Source organism: Pararge aegeria, chromosome 26 (assembly GCF_905163445.1).
Source record: "Pararge aegeria chromosome 26, ilParAegt1.1, whole genome shotgun sequence".
Lineage (NCBI taxonomy): Eukaryota > Metazoa > Arthropoda > Insecta > Lepidoptera > Nymphalidae > Pararge > Pararge aegeria.
The window spans coordinates 6,795,167-6,817,479 of NC_053205.1; the positions used below are offsets into that span (position 1 = coordinate 6,795,167).

The 22,313-nt window shown below is 35.2% G+C and overlaps 1 protein-coding gene across 20 annotated transcripts in view; it reads right to left on the minus strand.

The window, feature by feature from the left end:
* The window catches only part of LOC120635493 (zinc finger and SCAN domain-containing protein 31-like), a 117,004-nt gene that overhangs the window by 86,120 nt on the left and 8,571 nt on the right, over window positions 1–22,313 (minus strand). For 18 of the 20 annotated variants that reach the window (XM_039906531.1, XM_039906526.1, XM_039906524.1 and 15 more), the window contains exon 5: window positions 16,353–16,514. In XM_039906531.1, coding sequence (XP_039762465.1) covers window positions 16,353–16,514 — 162 coding nt within the window. Of the gene's footprint in view, window positions 1–1,020; window positions 1,143–1,182; window positions 1,933–16,352; window positions 16,515–22,313 lie in introns of those variants that run through there. The other 2 variants (XR_005659288.1, XM_039906518.1) reach the window with 2 other exon arrangements.

The window sequence follows — 22,313 nt, forward strand, 5'->3', positions numbered from 1 at the left end:
AAATGTATATTCTAGTTCAGCATGGCATATTGTCATGAGGTAGTTTTCACTGGCCGTCTGCACGAACGCTTTGTCACCATAACTTCCTTTTGTCACGTGTGTGTATACGTTCGTGCGGAAGTACAAAGGTTACATTTATTTATATAAACAAGCCTTTTTCTTTGTCGCCTAAATCAAGTTAATAAATCATATTTCGACGGTCGATTGGCGCAGTTTGCAGCGACCCTGCTTTCCGAGTGCCGTGGGTTCGATTCCCACAACTGGAAAATGTTTGTGTGATGAGCATGAATGTTTTTCAGTGTCTGGCTGTATATGTGTATATTCTAAGTATTTATGTATATTAATCATAAAAATATTCATCAGTCATCTTAGTACCCATAACACAAGCTACGCTTATTTCGGGGCTAGGTGGCGATGTGTGTATTGTCGTAGTATATTTATTTTATTTTATTTATTCGGAATCATCGCCCATTATCTGCATGTAGCGTATGTTAAATGAACGTGTAATCTTTGGTGCGTTTTGTTCGAATCAACGATTCAAAAGTTTGGTTCGATTCTCCTGGGAAATTGTATTTTATAAAAAAAAAAAAAAAAAAAATGTAAATAATAATAAATAGTTTAAATTCTGGATGGAATTTGGTCATGTGGTAGTTCCGACTGGCCTTTTGCACTAACGCTGGGTCACATATCTGGCAAACCTTCCTCTTGTCACTCACATCGACATATTCTTTAAGAGCATCGTCCCTACATTTGCAGATCCTAGTAGTTAACATCTAGATGGAACTTAGTCATGCGGTAGTTTAGACTGGCCTTCTTCACAAAAACTTGGCTGAAAAACTGGCATCCCTTCGTCTTGTCACCCGTATGGATACGTTCATGCAAGATCATCGTCCCTACATCAGTAGATATTAGTGGTTAACTTCTGGATGGAATTTGTTCATGTGGTAGTTTAGACTGGCCTTCTGCAGGAACGCTTGGCCAAAAATCTGGTATCCCTTCCTCTTGTCACCCGTATGGATACGTTAGCATGAGCATCGTCCCTACATCTGTAGATCCTAGTAATTAACTTCTGCATGGAATTTGTTCATGTGGTAGTTTAGACTGGCTTTCTGCAGGAACGCTTGGCCAAAAATCTGGTATCCCTTCCTCTTGTCACCCGTATGGATACGTTAGCATGAGCATCGTCCCTACATCTGTAGATCCTAGTAATTAACTTCTGCATGGAATTTGTTCACGTGGTAGTTTAGACTGGCCTTCCGCACGAACGCTTGGCCACATGTTTGACAAACCTTTCTCTTGTCACCCGTATGGATACGTTCATACAAGATCATCGTTCCTACATCTGTAGATCCTAGTAGTTAACTTCTGGATGGAATTTGTTCATGTGATAGTTTAGACTGGCCTTCTGCACGAACGCTTGGCCACATACCTGGCAAACCTTCCTCTTGTCACCCGTATGGATACGTTCGTGCAATAGCATCGTCCCCCGTCTCACGAAGGTCTTCTTGCAGAACCTGCATTTGTAATCCCGCTCTGTCTTATGCCGGAACATATGCTTCTTCATATTCGCCAAGCTGTATGTTTCGTATTCGCATAGAGAGCATTTCCGATGCGCTCCTAACATGTGGAAGCTTTTGATATGCTTGTAGAGGTATTGCTTCGAGTTGAAGATCTTCTTGCAGGCGTTACAGTGGTACCGTTCGTCGACGTTGTGCAGCTCGAGTTTGTGTACCGTTAGGGGTGGCTCCGTCATGAACTGCTCAGGGCACATTTGGCACGAGAAAAAAGGTATTTTGTAATGTTTTTTACGTATGTGGTCCGTAAGCGAGCTCTTTACCGTGTACGATTTGTCGCAGTGCCCGCACATGAGATGTTCGCCTTCCTTTCTGTAGTCGTCGCGTTTGAGTAAAAAGCTTTTCACCCGTTTCCCGCCTGAAGACAGAAAAATACTTTTATACTACACCTGCTCGGAAAGTAGCGTCATGCTTTTCTGAAAAAGTAGCAGAATCGGCGTCATTACTGCCATAAAATTAAAAGGAGAAAGTATGAAAATCCATTGTTTTGGGTCTTGTTTTTTAAGCAATTCGTAGACATCAGCTTAGGAAATAATTATTTGGTATATAGCAACACGCTAAGGCCAATAAAAGCATAGCATCAATGAAGAATATTTCAAAATCCGGTGTTTTTTTTTCCTTTAGAGCTACCGCTGCGTGCGCTGCACAAACTGTTAAAGATTCGATAAAATCATGTATAACAATGTCGTTCCCCTTTAAAAACTCTAAGAAATTCCGCGACAGCATATGTTTATCTTTTAATGTTGACTTATACGCGGATAAAGTCGCAAGGGACCGCTAGTAAATAATACTAGCTGACCCGCGCAGCTTCGTCTGCACCAAATGATATTAGTTACAGGTTTTATGACTTAAAAACCCCTAGAAACTAATTGCAGCGCCATCTACCAGGTCTAGTTTTATTTCCAAACTATACATATCCATACATACAGCCATCCTCAAAAACTTTCCTATTTATAATATTAGTGGGATGATAAGCATGCATTTGCCAGTTGTCCCATATGCCTCGCGACTTGCTGTTATCTGTGAGGAGTTATGTCCTTTATCTCCGACAATAGTTATCAGATCTTCATTAAAATTAGACAATGCTTGATAGTATACACTTTCTAATTTTAAAAATTCTTTACGAATTATTCAAATCGTAATCGTATAAATTTAACGGAGCTATGAAGTAAAATTGATAAAAATTTCCATCCCATTTGCCGTAGGAAACTTATTGTTTATCGGAATTAAAAGTATCCTATATCCTATATAACCCGGAATATCAGCTACCACTATACCAAATTTTACTTAAATCCGTTCAGAAGTTTTCACGTGATGCCCGGACAGACAGACAGACAAGCCGTGGGTTCGATTCCCACAACTAGAAAATGTTTGAATTCAAATTCAAATTCAAAATTTCTTTATTCATGTAGGCCTATCACAGGCTCTTATGAAGCGTTCATCCATATATGTTTACATAATTGTAAGGGGATGGTGATAACTTCGTTCGCCAACTTATACCTAAAGCTACGAGGGTTCCAACCTTGCCCTGCTCTTAGAGCCCACAACAAACTTAGCCGGGTAAAATGTGTTTGTGTGATGAACATGAATGTTTTTTCAGTGTCTGGGTGTTTATATGTAAATTTTAGTATTTATGTATATTATTAATAAAAATATACATCAGTCATCTTAGTACCCATAACACAAGCTACGCTTACTTTGGGGCTAGATGGCGATGTGTGTATTGTCGTGGTATATTTATTATTATTATTACTCAAAATTATATAACAGTAATTGAGAAGAAAGAGCACTGCCGTAATGTTTCATTATTTTCATCGTAGGTGTAGTATAGTAAGACATATTATATTATATCAGCAACATCATTTCAACCAATGGACGTCCACTGCTGGACATAGGTCTGGAGTTCCACAATCCACGGTCCTGGGCAGCTTGCCTCCAGCGGCTCCCAGCGACTCGCCTGATGTCATCTGTCCACCGCGTTGGGGGCCGACCTACGCTGCGTTTACCGGTGCGGGCTCGCCGTTCCAGCACCTTAAGAACCAAAAGTCCATCGGTTCTTCTAGTTATGTGCCCTGCCCATTGCCACGTCTGCTTCACGACTCGCTGAGCTATGTCAGTAACTAAAGTTCTCCTACGGATCTCCTCATTTCTGATTTGATCACGTAGAGATACTTCAAGCGTAGCTCTCTCCATCGCCTGATCTCTACTGTGATAATGAAATTACAGTAGAGATCAGGCGCAGCGTAGAGCGATTTCGTGGGAAGAGGCGTAGTGGATATGCCGTCCCGTTAACGTTTAAAAATAAAATTAGATAAATAGCTATTATTTTTTTCTTTCATCTTTTAGTGGCCCACCTTAACAAAAATAAAGTATTAACTAAATTTTCATATCCATATAAACTCGGGCTTAGGATATATTAGTTCATGTTTGAAAGGCCTACACGTTAGCAAAAACATCGCGATATTACATATATCTTATACCTTCAAACGAGCAATTCTTGTATATATATATATTACTAGCCGTTTCCAGCCCGCTTCGCTGGGCGAATTGAAAAAGGAAATAAATTACATTTTATGTTTCATTTTTATTTATTTTTTTCATATTTTTATTATTCTCCTTTTTTTTATTTTTGTATGAACATAAATAGGCCCCGCGGATAGAACTGTAAGCATCGATATTGTTTAGACTTACTCAAATTCCAAATTCCATCGATTTAGCCTGTATCTTTCATCCAGGTGATTTTTCTCACTAATATTCATTGTAACTTTCAATGTGCAATCATTATAACATTTCCGTGCCTTTCTTCCAAAAATTAATAATAATTGACATGAAGAAAAAAATTTGAAATGAGCATTGAAAGTTTAAGTTAAAGTCATTGCAAGTCTCATATGTGAAGTTGAAATCTGTCTAGGTTCAAGTGCGACGAATTTTCTGTTAACTAAAATTTTCTCCGTGACATCAATTTTTTATAGAAAATTAATTGTGCATGTTTTTTATGAATTCTATTGGAATAAGTAACTAAATTTCTTTTCCACATCTCATGTGCTTGGAAAATGCATTCATTTTAATCTGTTACATTTCCGCGATCCCGCAATAAAAGAATTCGTCGGTTATGTAGTCTGCAAAAGTAAAATGAATGTAAAATTCTTAGTCCGTTGATTGGATAGCTACATGTAAAGTTAAGTTTTTGAAACCTCTCAATGACTTTTTCTCCGCTGCCAAAAAGACGATTGTTGTAAGGAAATACACGAATATCCCTACATACACGAAGATCCCCACCAAATTTGGAGTCTGTAGAAGTTACAGGTTAGAAATAAAATTTTTAGATTTTAACACCCACCCCCGCAATTCCTGTCGGAAGTAGACTTTATTAAAATCCATTTTGAGATGTTCTTTATGTGAATAATAAAAGATTTAGAAAGAAGAAGATATTTAGAATTTTTAGAAGATATATTTCGAAATTGAAATTTTTTATTGTTAACACTCACCCCCGCGAACCTTATTGGAGGTGATTCATTGTAAAATCCGCTCGAAGATCATTTTTATATTACATATAGAATACTCTCACTAAATTTGGAGTCTATAGGAGCTATCGCTTGGAAATTCAGAATTTTTATTGTTAACGCCCCCGCAATCTTCTTTGGGGTGGGATATCGTAAAATTTGTTCATAAATCATTTTTACATCACTTATAGAAAATTCCTACAAAATTTGGAGCTTGTAGGAGCTTTAGCTGGAAAATTAAAAATATTAATTGTTAATACCCACCCCCGCAACCCCCTGTGGGGTGAGCTATCGTAAAATTCGTTCATAGCCTATTTCTACACCTCTTACAGAAGATTCCTACCAAATTTGAAGTGTATAGGAGCTATAGTTTAAAAACGGGAATTGTTCATTGTTAACGCCCCCGCAATCCCCTTTGGGGAATGAATTTCTTAAAATCTATTCATAGCTGACCTCTACATAGCAAAAGTAATATTCCTACCAAGTTTCACGTTTCTAAGTCTTATGGACTATGGTTCCCGAGATTTCGTGGTGAGTGACTATATAGATGGGAATTCTTCGATTATCATCGAAATTTTTAACTTTTTATCGCGCTTTTTTAAAATTTTCTTACATACAAAACTTTCTCCTGACAATCCTGAAGATAAAAAAAAGCCCAATTGGTCCAGCCGTTCTCCACTACCGTGAGTAGATTCTTAGCTGAATGTAAAAAACCATAATCCGTTTAATACACTCTGTTGAAATCCATGAAAACAAAAGAATCAAGAGAAAATGCTTATCTTTTGTTTTTATTAGCGGGATAAATGTTCATAAAAGTAAAACAGCAATAAAAAAAATGAAGGAATGTTGGAATTCAAAAAATAGATAGCCATAAACCATCTAGGAAAAATTTCGCATCGATTGGTGGTAGTTTCATGTCGATACGATCAGTGGTTTAGGCGTGATTGAGCCTCAAACGAAGACCATTTTCAATATATATATATAGATATATATAATTGGAATCTCGGAATCGGTTCCAACGATTTTCATGAAATTTAGTATACATGGGGTTTCGGGGGCGATAAATCGATCTAACTAGGATTCATTTATATATTATCCTTTTTAAGAGATTCTGACGCGTGCGATGAGTGAACGGTAAACGTTACGCCAAACGACGGAAGTATGTAGTAGGCATATCGTAATTGCCGGAATAGTTGTATCTTTAAAGTTCTCAAAAACAGTCCGCGAATGATCGCGGACACATATACGCGACTACTACGACGGTCTGCTAGTTATCTATATATGTAACATAGCGATGTTTATAAAATTATGATAACATCGCTCCAACCATTGCAGTATCACAATATGTAATTTTCTAACTTAAACAGTTCACTGTAGAAGAAAATACTTACAAGTCGTTCTTAGTAGGAATTTTATATGAAATTTCATTTGACGGTCTAATAAATTTCGCGTAATAAAAACATTCCTAATCTAAAACAGTATTTGACGGCCGTATTGATTGATAGGCGCTGTTTGCAGCGACCCTGCTTTTTGAGTCGAAAGCTGTGGGTTCGATTCCCACAACTGGATAAAGTTAGTGTGATAAACATAAAAGCTTTTCAGTGGGTGTTTATCTGTATATATAGTATACAGATGATAAATATTTTTATTCATTCAAATATTTATTAGTATCCATAACAAAAGCTACGCTTACTTTGGTGCGATGTGTGTATTATTTTAGTATATATTTTTTTTTTAAATAGTCCGAACTAAAACCCACCCATTAGAGTTTTATAAATCATACTCCTTTAAGATACATATGTAGTTCATTTTAGCACAAAATGCAAAAAAAAGTCGTACCATTTAAAATAAATATATACGGTCTAATTAATGTCAAATAAAAAAGGGACCAGTTTTAAATTCAAAAATTCAAAATTCATTTATTTCAAGTAGGCCTAATATAAGCACTTTTGAAACGTCAAGTCTGTCTGTGTTTAGTGACTCTACTACCGGTTCGGAAGGCAGATTCTACCGAGAAGAAGCCGGCAAGAATCTCAGCAGTTGCTCTTTTCCAACATCAAAAATTTACATTTTACATTTCAAAATTAATTTTTCTATCTTGTGAGAGATGAAAGCGGAGCCGGATGCTTCCAAGCAACCTTGTCATTAAGAAATTCATCAATTGTATGTACCTCGCTGTAATAAATGTGTTTTAACACATTCTTTAAACTTATGCATTGGTAGGTCCAAAATTACCTTAGGAATCATATTATTTTCATATTTTCAAATAATGTCAGTATCAATTATTATTTAATTAGATATCATTTTTGACGACGACAGCTAAAGTGGGCCCCGGCAACAAAAATATTGTTAAACATCAGTCAGAAATCACCATTCCAACAGTTATTATCTTTAACACTCTGAAATTATACCTGTACGTAGAGAAGTAAGACCTTAAGAAAAATATAGTTAAAAGCTTAAATTATGAAAAGTACAGTGTATTTTCTGTACCTTTTTAAAATTATTTTAGCACAATTCGTGGGTAAAACGTTCTTTCTAGTATTTTCGGTTAAAACAATAAACGGTCGATATAAAACGGTCCAATTTTTCAAAAATTCATACGTTTAATTCTAAAGTAATGTAAAAGTACGATTCATATTTCCTGAAGATGTTTAAGGCCTACCGTAAGAAAAAACATAGTAAAAGCTTAATTTATGAAAAATACAGTGTATTTCCTTTACCTTTTTTATATAGTACGGTTATTTTAGCACAATTCGTGCGTAAAACGTTCTTGCTAGTAACTTCACTTAAAAAGTTAAACGGACGGTATAAAACGCTCCAATAATTCAAAAATTTCACTCAATAAAATAAGTTGAATTCTAAAATAACATAATGTGCAGGTAGCATTTAAGTTCACTAGTTTGTTATGTATTAGAGATTTATAAAGGCCTAACTTAACAAAAATATATTTAAACATTGGTTAAGAAATCACCATTCTAAGCGTTATATTTTCTTTAACACTCTGAAATCATAACTGTACGTAGAAGTTAGATTCAATTGTTATTCTATATTTCCTCAAGATTTTTAAAGTCCTGCCTGAAGAAAAAAGATATTTAAAGCTTAAATTACGAAAAATACAGTGTATTTCCTGTACCTTTTTTATATAGTACGTTTATTTTAGCACAATTCGTGCGTAAATCGTTCTTGCTATTAACTTCACTTAAAACGATAAACGGACGGTATGAAACAGTCCTTAGTTAAGAAATCACCATTTCAACCGTTACCTATATTTTCTTTAATACTCTGAAATAATAACTGTACGCAGAAGTTAAGATTCAATTGTTATTCATATTTCCTGAAGAGGTTTAAAGGTCTACCTTAAGAAAAAATATAGTTAAAGATTAAATGACGAATAAAACAGTGTATCTCATTTACCTTTTTTTTTTAATATAGTACGGTTATTTTATCACAATTCTTGCGTAAAACTTTCTTGCTAGTAAATTCACTTAAAACGATAAACGGACGGTATAAAACAGTCTTTAGTTAAGAAATCACAATTGTAACCGTTATATTTTCTTTAACACTCTGATATCATAACTGTACCTAAAAGTTAGATTCAATTGTTATAATATATTTCCTCAAGATTTTTAAAGTCCTACCTGAAGAAAAAAGATATTTAAAGCTTAAATTACGAAAATTACAGTGTATTTCCTTTACCTTTTTTATATAGTACGGTTATTTTATCACAATTCGTGCGTAAAACTTTCTTGCTAGTAAATTCACTTAAAACGATAAACGGACGGTATAAAACGGTCCAATTAATATCACGCATTCAATATAAAACGGTCCAACAAATTTCACTTCACAAAGCACGTTAATTTCATAAATAATATAGTGTAGATAGCATTTAAGGTCAGTAGTTGCTATGTATTCAAGATTTATAAAGGCCTACCTTAAAATAAAGCATAGTTCAAGGCAAAATGGCGTTAGTACTGGGTCCAATCGTCGAACAGTATGTCTCTTCGGGCTATATAAAAGTATACACCTTAAAATCTAAAATGGCATACAATACAAACACAAAACTGCATAGGTAATTTTTAAGAATACGACGTTACACACAAATCGTACGCGTACGTGTTCAACACGTGACAATATATAACAGTTAAGGAATAACTCTCGACTGACTAAACAAACTCTGATCAACGGTGATCTGTGTTAAGCTACCTATGGTGGAGATAGAGCGAATAGGTTTACTGCCATTCACATATGTCCTTATGTCAGTGGATTTGAGACGTCGATCCCGAAAAATATCACAAACGTCTGTTTAATCATTTTAATCGGAATTCAAATCGGCTGCGCCTATCGAGATCCTGGGATCGATTTCCGTGTCGGGCCGAAAATGGCAGCAGCATTTAAGTACGGTAACAAGTAACTGGCGCAACGGTGAGCGCTGTGAATTTGAGTAGGAGGTCCCGGATTCGATTCCCGGCTATTGGCAATTTGGGAATTTATAATTTTCTTCGGTCTGGTCGGGTCGGAGACTTTGGCCGTGGCTAGTTACCTCCCGAACGACAAGCGATTTAGTGTTCCGGTGCGATGTCGCGTTGAGACAGATTAGGGGTGTGACTGCCATACCCCCTAACAGGTTAGCCCGCTACCATCTTAGACTGCATCATCACTTACCACAACTTGAGATTGCAGTCAAGGGATAACAGCGTGGAGGATCCGTGCTCTAAGGGATAACAGCGTGGAGGATCTGTGCTCTGAGACTTTAACATGGTGAATATTATGTGAGTATTTTCTTTATATCTCACATCCTTACCTCAGAGAGCAGGTTAAGCCGTCCGTACTGGTTATTGTTACAAACTTGTGACACTAATCTGTTTTTCTGGCTTTGGCCGTGGATACTTAAGTACCACGTCGTTAGTGTCGCTAGATAGAGACGTGCCACCATGCGATTTAGCGTTTCGGTACGATGCCGCGTAGACAACGATTTGCCATTCCTATCGTGTCTTGGAGAGCACATTAGTCCTGGTTTTTATCACATATGATAACAGTCGTTAAAGCCCACCAATCCACATTTGAGCAGCTTGGTGGGTGTGTGATCTAATAACCGTCTCCGTATGTCGAGGCCTCTTTCCAGCAGTTCGACGTTAATAGATCGCTAACACGTAAGCCCGCTATCATCTTAAGACTGCATCACAAACAAAAAAGAAGTCTGCCGTATAACGTAAGCTAAAATTACATATCTTTTTTATCTAATAAAACCATTCAGCCCATTTTGATGAAACTGTGATCGTGATTAAGTCCACCTTGATGAAAAATCTCTTGAAAGCCGCATTTTTTCTAGCATGGGATAGCACGTAGGTATCACTTTACATCGCGGAAAATAAACGATACCCGTGGCCAGCGGCGTGCCTAGAGGGTACGCACAGGGTATGCAGATGATATAAAATGAAGTAAATCTCCAGTACGGATTATAAATAAATAAATAAATATACTAAGACAATACACACATCGCCATCTAGCCCCAATTTGAGCGTAGCTCGTGTTATGGGTACTAAGATGACTGATGAATATTTTTTATAAATAATATACACAAATACTTAGAATATACATATAAACACCCAGACACTGAGAAACATTCGTGCTCATCGCACAAACATTTTCCAGTAGTGGGTATCGAACCCACGGCCTTGGTCTCAGAAAGCAGGGTCGCAGAAAACTGCGCCAATCGGCCGTCTGTAAATACTTAAGGATAGGAATTATTAGAGTTATAAAAAGCCTACTCTTAAGTATTTACAACTCGTACTGGGGATTTTCTTCATTTTATATCATCTGCATACCCTGTGCATACCCCTCTATGCACGCCACTGCCCGTGGGACACATAAGTTACCGTTTTAAACAATGCAAAAATCGAGTTTTTTTTGCACAGTAGTAAATCAATGATCACAGAATAAAGAAAGGCGCGGCATACACATCGAAATTTCCTCGCGAACGCTGACAACAACTAATATCAAATAAAACCTCATCATATCAACCCATTATAGGTCCACCGCATGGCACTGGTCTCCCACACATGAAAATGGTTTAGGCCGTAGTCCACCACGCTGGCCCAGTGCGGATTGGTGGACTCCACGCGCCTTTGAAAACACTATAGAGAACTCTCAGGCATGCAGTTTTCCTCACGATGTTTTTCCTTTACCGTTTCAAATAAAACCTATTTCGATGATATTCTTTTTAATAACTGTCGAGTTCACGGCTAGTCGCATAACGCGGTGTTCCCCATCGAGGTTACTGGAGATTAAATGAGGCTACAACAATGACTTTAAATATTTAATACCTTGATAGAAATATTCGTTAATTTTCTACTTTGCATATACACATTAAAAAACACTTTAACCTATATATATGAAACTAAAACGTCAAGTCGAGAGTACATCCTTCTGATTCGAAAACCATAACCAAACCTTTTATTTTTTAATCAAAAGACCAATACAATAAAAAGTATAAATACTAAATGCGCTAGAGAAAAGATTGGCGAGACCTGATTTCTAAATTCTAATAACGAATTCATTTGTATGTAACGTCTTATTATATATATAAACCCATTGTTAAAATCTGTGGACCCTTTGTTCATTTTTGTTTGTTTTCACGTTCAATGTTGTCCCCGATGTTTGGTTTGAGGCGCGGTATATAGAAGCGGCAAGAGGTCTCATCATAAACCATGTGAAATATTACGTTAATATCGTAACAGTGGCGCTCCTTAACGCTTGTATAAACCGCACCTAACACGTCTAGTATGTAGATCGAATAGAAATTTCCAAAACACATAAACACTACAAGGTCTAACTTTCTAACCTCATGTAGATTCTCGCGTGGAATGGATTATGTATTTAACCAATTATAAGTTGCTCGTTTTTTTTATGTTTATTTATTTAATAATGAACCAACGAAAAATATATTTTTCTAGGGAAATAATAATTTCAAATTAAAATTAATATTTACAATAAATTGTTGTAATATGTCTACCTACCCACATTTTCTTAATTTTTTTACATTTACGTCACTTTTCAGAGAAATGCGTATTAAAAAATCCAAAACTCCCATCATGGTTCTGTACACTGGTACAAATCTACTGAGTTGACGTTTCAATAGTGCTTATAAACTTGGCCTACTTGAAGTAATGAATTTTGAATTAAAACGGCTTTGATTTTGTAAATTATTTGTCTTTATGAAGGTGTGATTTTTCATTCAATATAAATATAAAAACGGGAAGAATGCGTCAACAATCGCGATACAAACCTTCATCTTAATGAAGAATCTTTAAACTACGTTAAAAAGCAAATTCATAGAGCGACATCTAGTGACCGTACTGGTTTCACAATATTTTAACGAGATAGCGCTACTTCGACAATATACAAATCGTTATTAAGTTCACTTGGTAGAATAAGTAAACGTACAAACTATATAAAATAAATAACTTCCTCATACATTTCTGTTTCAAGTAAGTTTGTGCGAATGGAAATTTCTATTTGACTTAAACTATTCGTTACTATTATTCGCTAGAGCCTTTTAACAACACGCATACTCTATTCGCTATAACCCGCCATCACGCATTGGATTAACTTGATGGGTCAAAACTCTACTTCCGTCTCTCCTTTGAAAGCATTAGGACATTAATTGGGGATCTAGTATCTATCGTATTCCACTAGATGGCGCTGTTCCAAACCTTAGTATAAATTAGTAGTTTCTTGGCGAAAAGCTCTTATTTTGATGAAAATAAAGTCTAAAATGGAGTGCAAGTTTTTAAATTTTATAATCCATTACTCTAATCGGCGTTCTATTACCTAACAACTTAGCTGAAAGAAACTCACTGATTATTACCCTGACTTTTTATGACATTGATATCGCAACTAGTTGGTAATTTGTGACGTCATATATTACAACAATTGACGTCACATTTCGGAATGACAAGACTTTAGTCATATCGAATTAGGGCGTTCGCAGGGGCAGTTCTATTGAACCGTAGTTATAGCTAATAGATTTTTGAAAGGCATCCTGCTAAATTTAGCCATCCAGGATTCGAACCCGGTATATCGCTTTTTTATGTACCTCATAGTTACGAACATAGATAGTACTTGAGGTATAACTCCTATTAGAACCAGATTAGAGTTTTTTTTTTTTAATCCGGGATTTGAACCCGTGATCACTAGGTTTTGAGTTATTATAAGGATTCACGCTGTAAGATACATGTCCTCAAGGTAACACACACACATTAATAGGATATTACACTTTCACAATCCGATTTTTTTTTTTTATTTCACTACAAGTCAGCCTGTGACTGCAATCTCACCTGATTGGTAAGTGATAAGATATTATAGTCCGCGCTAGTGAATTAGGGTAAACCCTGTAATGCTAGTCGTGAGTTAAGAATACATAAATAAATAAAAGAGTTTTATATACAACGTGTAACCGAATTACAAAGGTGCATATACAAGTATATTATATAAGTATAATAAATAAATATACTACGATAATACACACATCGCCATCTAGCCCCAAAGTAAGCGTAACTTATGTTATGGGTACTAAGACAGCTGATGAATATATTTTTTTTTTATGAATATAATACACATAAATACTTATAAAATACAGATAAACACCCAGACACTCAAAAACATTTATGTTCATCACACAAACATTTTTCAGTTGTGGGAATCGAACCCACGACCTTGGACTCAGAAAGCAGGGTCGCTGCTCACTGCGCCACTCGGTCGTCTACTGTCGATAATACTGTTCAAAGGTGCGTTAGTATATTTCATATGGAATCAACTTCCAAAATATAAGATCAATATTTATTTTTTCACACAAACGACTTCAACCAAAGTGTTTACTTATTTAGTTATGAAAACCCCTATTACGCTAAATCACAAAATATTTTTAAGAGTCGTCTAAAGAATTATTATCTAACACTTTAAGTATGATTATTATATTCCACATTTACTTTCTGTAACATCTTATATACATATTTTTTGTGTGCGTGTGTATGTCACTGAACTCCTCCCAAACGGCTGGACCGATTTGAATGATTTTTTTGGTATGCGTTTGGGTGGCACCCTGGATGGTTTAGATTCACAAATCAGCCCGACAGATGGCGCTGGGGTCCGCTAGTTATTATATATAGTTTTAGTATTATTTATTTTACCGTATAGTTTATTTTATATATGTGATGTTTGTGAAATATGTATGTATATTCTTAGAGTTTTGCGCACCGCTATAAGGATTCACATGTGAGTCAATTCCTCATAATGGTTGCCTGGAAGAAATCACTATAAGTGATAAGGCCGCCTTTTTTACACAAATTTAAATGACTTATACCTTTGTTCTCTTTTTTTATGACGATAAAAGACCGACACGAGCATAGTACCTACGCTTCGCGACGCTTACCTAATAATGATTTAAATTTTGCATGTGATGTTAGGACTGATTACTTTCAGTTATGGAGGGTAGAGGTAAGGAGAGTCATCTGTGTATATGAAAAAGTGTCGTCAAAATGTATTAAATTAGGATGGCGCCACATTTGCATCAGGGTTACTCTTAAAAGAAGCGCCAAATATAAATATTGTTAGAGTAGGCTTGAAAAATAAACAAGGAAGTATGGAGACACAAGGAAGTAAGGTTATATTTACCACAATATTTTGTACAACGTAAGTTGTTGAAATTCTCAATAATTAACTACTTTAGTCGATAATGACATTAAATTTTTTAACTCGGCATACTTCAATTCATCTACGATTGCTACATTCATACCATACCCTGTGCATCCACCAGCGCCATTGTGGAGGATTTTTGAACTGTTATTTAGCGCATACAACTGGACACTTTTTCAACTTTTCTCCCATATAAGATGACTCTCCTTACCTCTACCCTCCATACTTTCAGTAAAAACTATGGCAGTGGGTTACTCAAAACTATTAGCGCTTCTGTTGCACAGATAAGTCTCAGAGACAGCACATAATGTAAACCTCTAAAGCCTGTGAAGTATTATTTCGGTTTTCATTTACACGTTGTATACATATCCCTACTCGAGTTTCTTCAAATCAGTTTTTATTTAACATTAAGACGCGAGTGTAATATCCTATTATATAGAATATTTTTTTTTTAAATCTTAAATATAAAATGTGTACACAGATACTAGTTACGGAAGTTAAAATTGTGGAGAGTTTAAAAGGTCCCATAAACCTAGAATTCAAACCACAGATTAATTATAAACCATAGACTATAGAACTTCTGAAACTAATACTGTAGCACCCTAACTTTCACCAAACATCGACGACTGGCATAAAACATTGAAAACATTAAAAAATATTTACTAAAACTAAAATCGAGATATATCACAATTAACTTTTATATAGATTTCTCAAAGAATTTCAAGCTAGTCACAGTAACGTGTACTCGTATAGGTAGCAAAGCATTGCCTTTATTGTAAAGCATATGCTTTACAATAAAAAATAAAGAAAACAGGTATATTTAAGTCCGGCCTTCAGCACTTTGGACCTGTTGACTCCCTACATTTATAAAAATGACTGCAATTAATTTATTTAATAAAAATGTAGACTGTTCGATTGGTTGTTTAACAATATTGAAATACATATAGAAATTGGTAATTTATATTATTTATTGGTACAATAATTTTAATATTAATAAAATTATATATTTACTGACATAGACATTTGTATCGCTATATCGGTTGCTTCATATTATATAATTATCAATTCACTTCTATGTCATATTTTACATGTAATGTAAATTCAATGGTTATATATTTGATAAGTCTCAAATAGGAGTCATTCCTAAAAAAAAAAACTTCTCGATAATTTTTTAACATAATAATGATTTAAGTTTATACTACAAAAAGTCTAATCTATGTGCCTATTTGAATAAAGAAATATTTGACTTTGACTTTGACTTTACATAATGGTTATATATTCGATAATTCTCAAATGGGAGTCATTCCTAAAAAAAAAAAAACACTCAATTATTTTTAAAAGTATAATTATTTAAGTTTCTAATACAAAAAATCTCATCTATGTGCATATTTGAATAAAGAAATATTTGACTTTTTACTTTATATAATGCTTGTATATACGATAATTCTCAAATAAATCTTTCCTAAAAAAAAAAAAACACGATTTTTTTTAAAAATAATAATGATTTAAGTTTATACTACAAAAAGTATACCCGGGTCCACAGATAATCCCAAACGGGCCGCAAAATGTAAGAGACACCTACCTTTTTTCTCCTTCACCGGTTTCGGTTCCGCTTTCTTTTTTGGCTGTGGCTGGGGTTTTTCTTTCTTCACAGGCGGCGCTTTCGGTTTCGCTTTGGGTTTCGACCGTGTCTTCATGCTTGTCGTCGGTTTTTTTGTAATTGCGAAGTCTTCACTCATGTCATCTGCAAAACAAAGAAGTATATTTTATAAATTTTAAAATGCATTTAAAAAACGAAATTTTTTATATAGGCCAGGAGAATTACGGGAAAATCTTTCAGATATGGGAAAGTCTTGACGTAACTTAGATAACCATTGAAATCGCTGGCGAATCGTATAAGTATTGCATTTCTCGGGGTGCTCCAGCTTGAAAAGGTGTGCTAATTGCATAAACAACGAAAAACTGAAAAAAATGCAAAAATCGCGTTTTTTTCCGGAAACAATCGCGTATATCTCGATAAATATGCATTTTAGAGAAAAAATGTATACTTATAAATTTGTTCGTTATGAAATTTCCTATAAGATAGAGTTGGTCCGATATCCATAAATTTGCAATTCTCGCTGCAAAATGCTCGAAAGTGCGAAAAAAGTAGGTCAAAAACAAGGTCATTTTAAATTGTTTATTGAACAATGAAAAAATTCTTCAATCACGCTATAAATTTCAAGAAAAGTACTTGGTTCCAATACAAATCGAACGCCGTAAGAGCGGTTACGATCGGGCTGATAGTTTTTGCATAATTCTATTGTTAATTAAGCTACCTTGAAAAAAAGACCTTTTTTAAAATTTTGTGCCAGGCTCAAAGTTATGAATCTTTTTTTGCGCCCCCGCTTTCACACCTTCTTGGACCCTTAAACTATCATACGCAATTGTTATCTTAACCATTTTTCAATTTTTAACAACTTTTTGAGCGGTTTTAAAAAGTTGAAAATTTTTGGCTTTTAAATAAATAAGCCTCTGAAGCGGGATTTGCGAGTGTGAAAAAATCGAAAGGTAGGGAAAAATAGTACTCGGAGAGACGCTTCTTTTAAAAAAAAATCATCCAATTTGGTCCGTTAGATGTTGAGATATTACATTCCAAAGTTGGGAAGGGTTTGCGGCGTAACGGTTAATGATGTAACAATAAATTTTATACCAATCGATACGTTTTTCCGAGATCTTTTCCTATGTGCTTTAAAAAATGACATAGGATGTGTGCATCACGCGCAAAAATTAGCATAAACATAATGTAGTGCGCGCTCGGAGGCGCGCTCGGGCCGGAAGTAGGAGGGGTGGGGATAGAGTGCGAAACTTGAAACGGGCGCTTCAAAATCGGCGCGCTCGCTTCAGGGTGACTTATCTCGGCTTCTACTGCACCGATTTTGACCATTTTTTTTTTAAACTGGGGTACAAGAAGGAGATAAATTCAATTTTCGTAGTTGCGTTTATCAATTTTTATAAATAAACAATCTGTATTCGATTTTCATAAACATGCATTTTTAAATGTTGCTAAAAATTAATGCTAATCGTGATATCATTATTGGGCACACATTGTACCTTGTAAAATAGTATTAAATTGAAAAATTTCATGCTTAAACTTTTTTATTGTTTGCTACTATTCTCCTGTCTACGCTAATATCTACTCACGTCGGATAATCTGTACAAGTTTGTGCCTGCCTTTGGCATTGTAAATCGTAATTGCTTTTAAATGACCTTATCCCTTAATTTATTATCTTAGCTATTAACCATGCACCAAGACACAAGATTAAAGTAAATTATGCGGTGTCTAGACAGTCTCCAGGTGTCTACATGGACTTTAGACGGACAGTGTCTCGAGGTGTCTAGACAGGCCCTCATTAGGCCCACCCCTGTCCCACCCCTGTCCCACCCCTCGCCACCTGAATTAGCCTTACCCTGACAGTGGTATAAATATCGTATACGTCGATACGTAAGTCAGTTTGGAAGCAGTATCCATCGAAGCAACAACTAAACGGTTGCCGAGGTATTATTGTGGCTACAACTACAAACAAATATATATTTCAAATCAAAGTGTATAATTGTGTGTGTTTCTGTGTGAGCTGCCGCTGTCGAGTCTCTTTGTATACATAGGCAGCAGGAACCGTTAGGGGTTCTTTTCAAAAGGATCGCAGGTAGCAAGCCGAGGACGGCCGAGCAGAGAAAAATTCGAAGAAGGTCGTCAGTTTTCAAAGTGTGCCCAATAGTGCAACATCGAGTTCTGTAAGGAGTTTTGAAGCCGAAAAGTATCCAACATTGTATTGAGTGTAAATTCTTCAAGTGAAAATTTAAAAATCTGTAAGTACATAATTTAAGTTACGTTACATACACAGTCACATATTTACTTAACCGAATTTATCGCAACATTTAGATTTTAACAATGGAGCAAGAGGATAAAATTTGCATTATCTGCGACGAGATTTTGAATGAAAATTTACGAACGATTCCAAAGGAAGGCATGAAGAATTACATTCAAGCAAGTTTGAGAAGACAGGATAACAAATATTTAACATTAAGAAAGTTTAATTCTATAACTATACACGAGAATTGTTCAAAAAATTATACTAATGAAACTAAAATCGCAGCTTACTTACGTAGATTAGGACATTTGAATGAAAGTTTGCACGACACGCGTTCTACGGAAAGTTTCAATTTTGCTAGTCTGTGTTTCATATGCGGAGAAGATGCGTCCGATGATTTTATTGAAAAACAAAAAAAATACCCTGCAAATAGGCGAAAAATTGATCGATTAGTGCATACAAATGCGACTAGAGACAATCTTATAGAAAATTTTAAAAAATCTTCCAATAGAATGTGCATCGAAGTTATTAACAGAATAAGTAGTATCAGAGATTTAACGGCTGTCGGCGCAAGATATCATGACGCGTGCAACAAAAATTTATTTATAACAAGAAGAGAGTCATCTCAAGGTCTAGATACAGACGCATCTAAAGCTGCCAAATTTGTTTGTGAGTACATTCTTTCCAAAAAAATGGAATGTCAATTTAGTTTAAAAGCGATACTTGCCAATTTCGACGGGGAAACGTGGCCCGATATGCAATATTTGAAAAAAAAATTAACTAAAACATTTGGCGATGAGATTGTCATACATTCTTCTAAAGAAGGGCCTATTATATCATTCACTAACACGTGTGGTAAAATTTTAACTGAAAATTGGTATAAAAACAAAAACCGTGACGAAAAATTAGAGCGTCTTAGAGTAGTTCAAACAGCTGCAAAAATAATACTAGAAGATATGCGCTCAAAATTTTATGATACTAATCAGTATCCTGCCCCAGACTGTTTTCTCGAAAAAGCGGACTCCGATATACCAGAAACTTTAAAAGTATTATTGGACGAAATAATCCTCAAGAACAAAACTTCCGATTCAAATTATCAAACTAAAGTAACTTCTATTGCTCACTGTATCATAGCAGCTACTCGTCCAAGATCTTTTATATCTTGTATTCAGGTTGCTTTAGGCAGCATGCTTAACAAAAAGTATGGATCCAAAGATCTTATACGAATTTTGAATTCTTTAGGATTTTGTTGCTCTTACGACGAAACTCAACTTTTTGAAAGTTCTTTATTAGCTCATCCACAACAAAATGTTTATAATAATGCGTATACTCAATTTGTTTTTGATAATGCAGACCACAATGTCAATACTATTGATGGGCGCAACACTTTTCACGCAATGGGCGGCATTCAAATCGTGACTCCGCATACTTCAGTGACATCAAATAAGTTTATTAATAGATTATCTTTACGAACACCTTCTCAAGAAATTGGAAGATTCGGTAAAATTGATTTAGAAATATTTCATAAACCTACTCGCTCTGGAATGGAAAATATCATTGTTCAAGATTTACATAAAATACGCCCTGTATCACTTGACATAAAATTATCTAAAACTGATTTTCTATGGCTCTTCGGCAAGCATGAATATTCGACAGATTTTCTGGGGTGGAACGGCTATATGGAATCTATTACCAACCACTTGAGTTATGCAAAAAGCAGAATACTTTTTTTACCGTTTGTCAATGCACAGCCGAGTAATTATGATACTATTTATACTGTTTTGAATCAGGCTCGCTTAAAAAGTAGTGAAATAGACCAAAAGCATTGCTTTGTCACTTTCGATCAACCATTGTATTACAAAGCTCGAGAAATAATAGAATGTTGTAAGCACGAGTTAACTTCAGTAATTGTTAGATTAGGTGGATTTCATCTTTTAATGTCGTTTATGGGAACTATTGGATTTATTATGGATGGAAGCGGTCTTAAAGAGCTTTTTTGTACAATTTTTGCCGAAAATTCTGTTGACAAAATTTTAAACGGTCACGCTTATTCAAGATCTGTCAGAGGGAATATTTTGGCTCATTTGGCGTTAGGAAAAATAATGTTATCTTCTTTTGATTTAACAAATGATGAAAACTCACTTCTCCTTGATAAATTGACTTTAGAAAATAGTACTTTAACGAGCATTGACGACGAACATTTTTTGAATATTTATAATAAATTTTTAAGACATGTTGAAGAATTGAAACAGCGTGGCCCGACTGCGAAATTATGGCTGCAGTACTATGACATGGTAACAGTTATGAAACAGTTTATTCAGGCTGAAAGAATGGGTAATTGGAATTTACACCTCGAAAGCATTCGAAAAATGTTGCCATTTTTCCATGCCAGTGGACATTATCTGTACGCGAAATCTTGTCAACTGTATTTGCAAGACATGTATGAACTCGAAGAAAAAATGGATCCACTAGAATATGAAAATTTTACAACAAAGGGTTATTTCACTATTAGAAGATCAGATAAATTTTGGAGCGGTATTTGGTCTGATATGTCTATCGAACAAGTTTTGATGCGTTCAATGAAAACCAGCGGTGGGCTTACGCACGGTCGAGGAATAACTGATTCAGTTCTTGCAAAATGGGTATTGACAATGCCGTTCCTCATCGATGTTTCCAATTCAATGCAATCATTTTGTAATGTAGCTTTTATTACTTCAGAGCAACACGTTGATGCTAGACCTTCACGAATTCAAGAAGACAATCGCGCATTAGACTTAATGTTACAATTTTTCACTTCGTATGATCCCTTCGTAGTCTCTGATGCAATTATTTCACTTAGCTCAGGCGTTAAAGGCAATGAAAATATTAACTGTCACAATGATCTGGAAATCGGGTTAAAAATGATGAATAGTATTGTCGGAAATAATTTTAACGCGCTTAAATTCCAACGAAAAAATCGAGTAATGCCTCTTCAAGCTATTCATTCTATTAAATTAAAAAATGAAAATGTTATTATCAACCCTGCATTAATATTTCAAAGAATTAGTATAGCAATGGAGGGAACAACCGAGTTGAAAGATTGTTTTGCATATGAATTGGCGCCTTATCCACTTTCTATGTTTGACAATGGTATAATGCGTAAAACCGAGAAATCGAAATTGTACGATCATTTTCAACCAATGTACGACGAGCCATCGTTAGATAATTCTTGTCATGTAATTGATGGAGGATTTTTGTTGCATAAGGTTGTGTGGCCACAAAAAGAAACTTTTGAAGTTATTCTTGATCGATATGTAACTTATGTAACTAAATATTTCGCCGCTAATAGCTTTATTATATTTGATGGTTACCCTGAAAATTTAAAAAGTAGTACAAAAGGTGCAGAACGATTACGTCGACAGGCTAGAAATTTATGCGCAGAAATACAATTTGATTTATCCATGACCGCAACAACATCGCAAGAAAAGTTTTTATCGAATGATCGCAACAAAAATCGATTTATTTTATATTTACGAGAAAAATTGGAAGCCGCGGGATTTCACACTAAACAAGCTGGAGAAGACGCTGACACTGTAATTGTTGAAACCGCTATAAATGTTGCAACCGACGAAAAGCCAGCTATTATTGTAGCTGAAGATATAGATGTTTTAGTTATTTTTTCACAACGAGCAGCTGAAGATAAGAAAATTTAC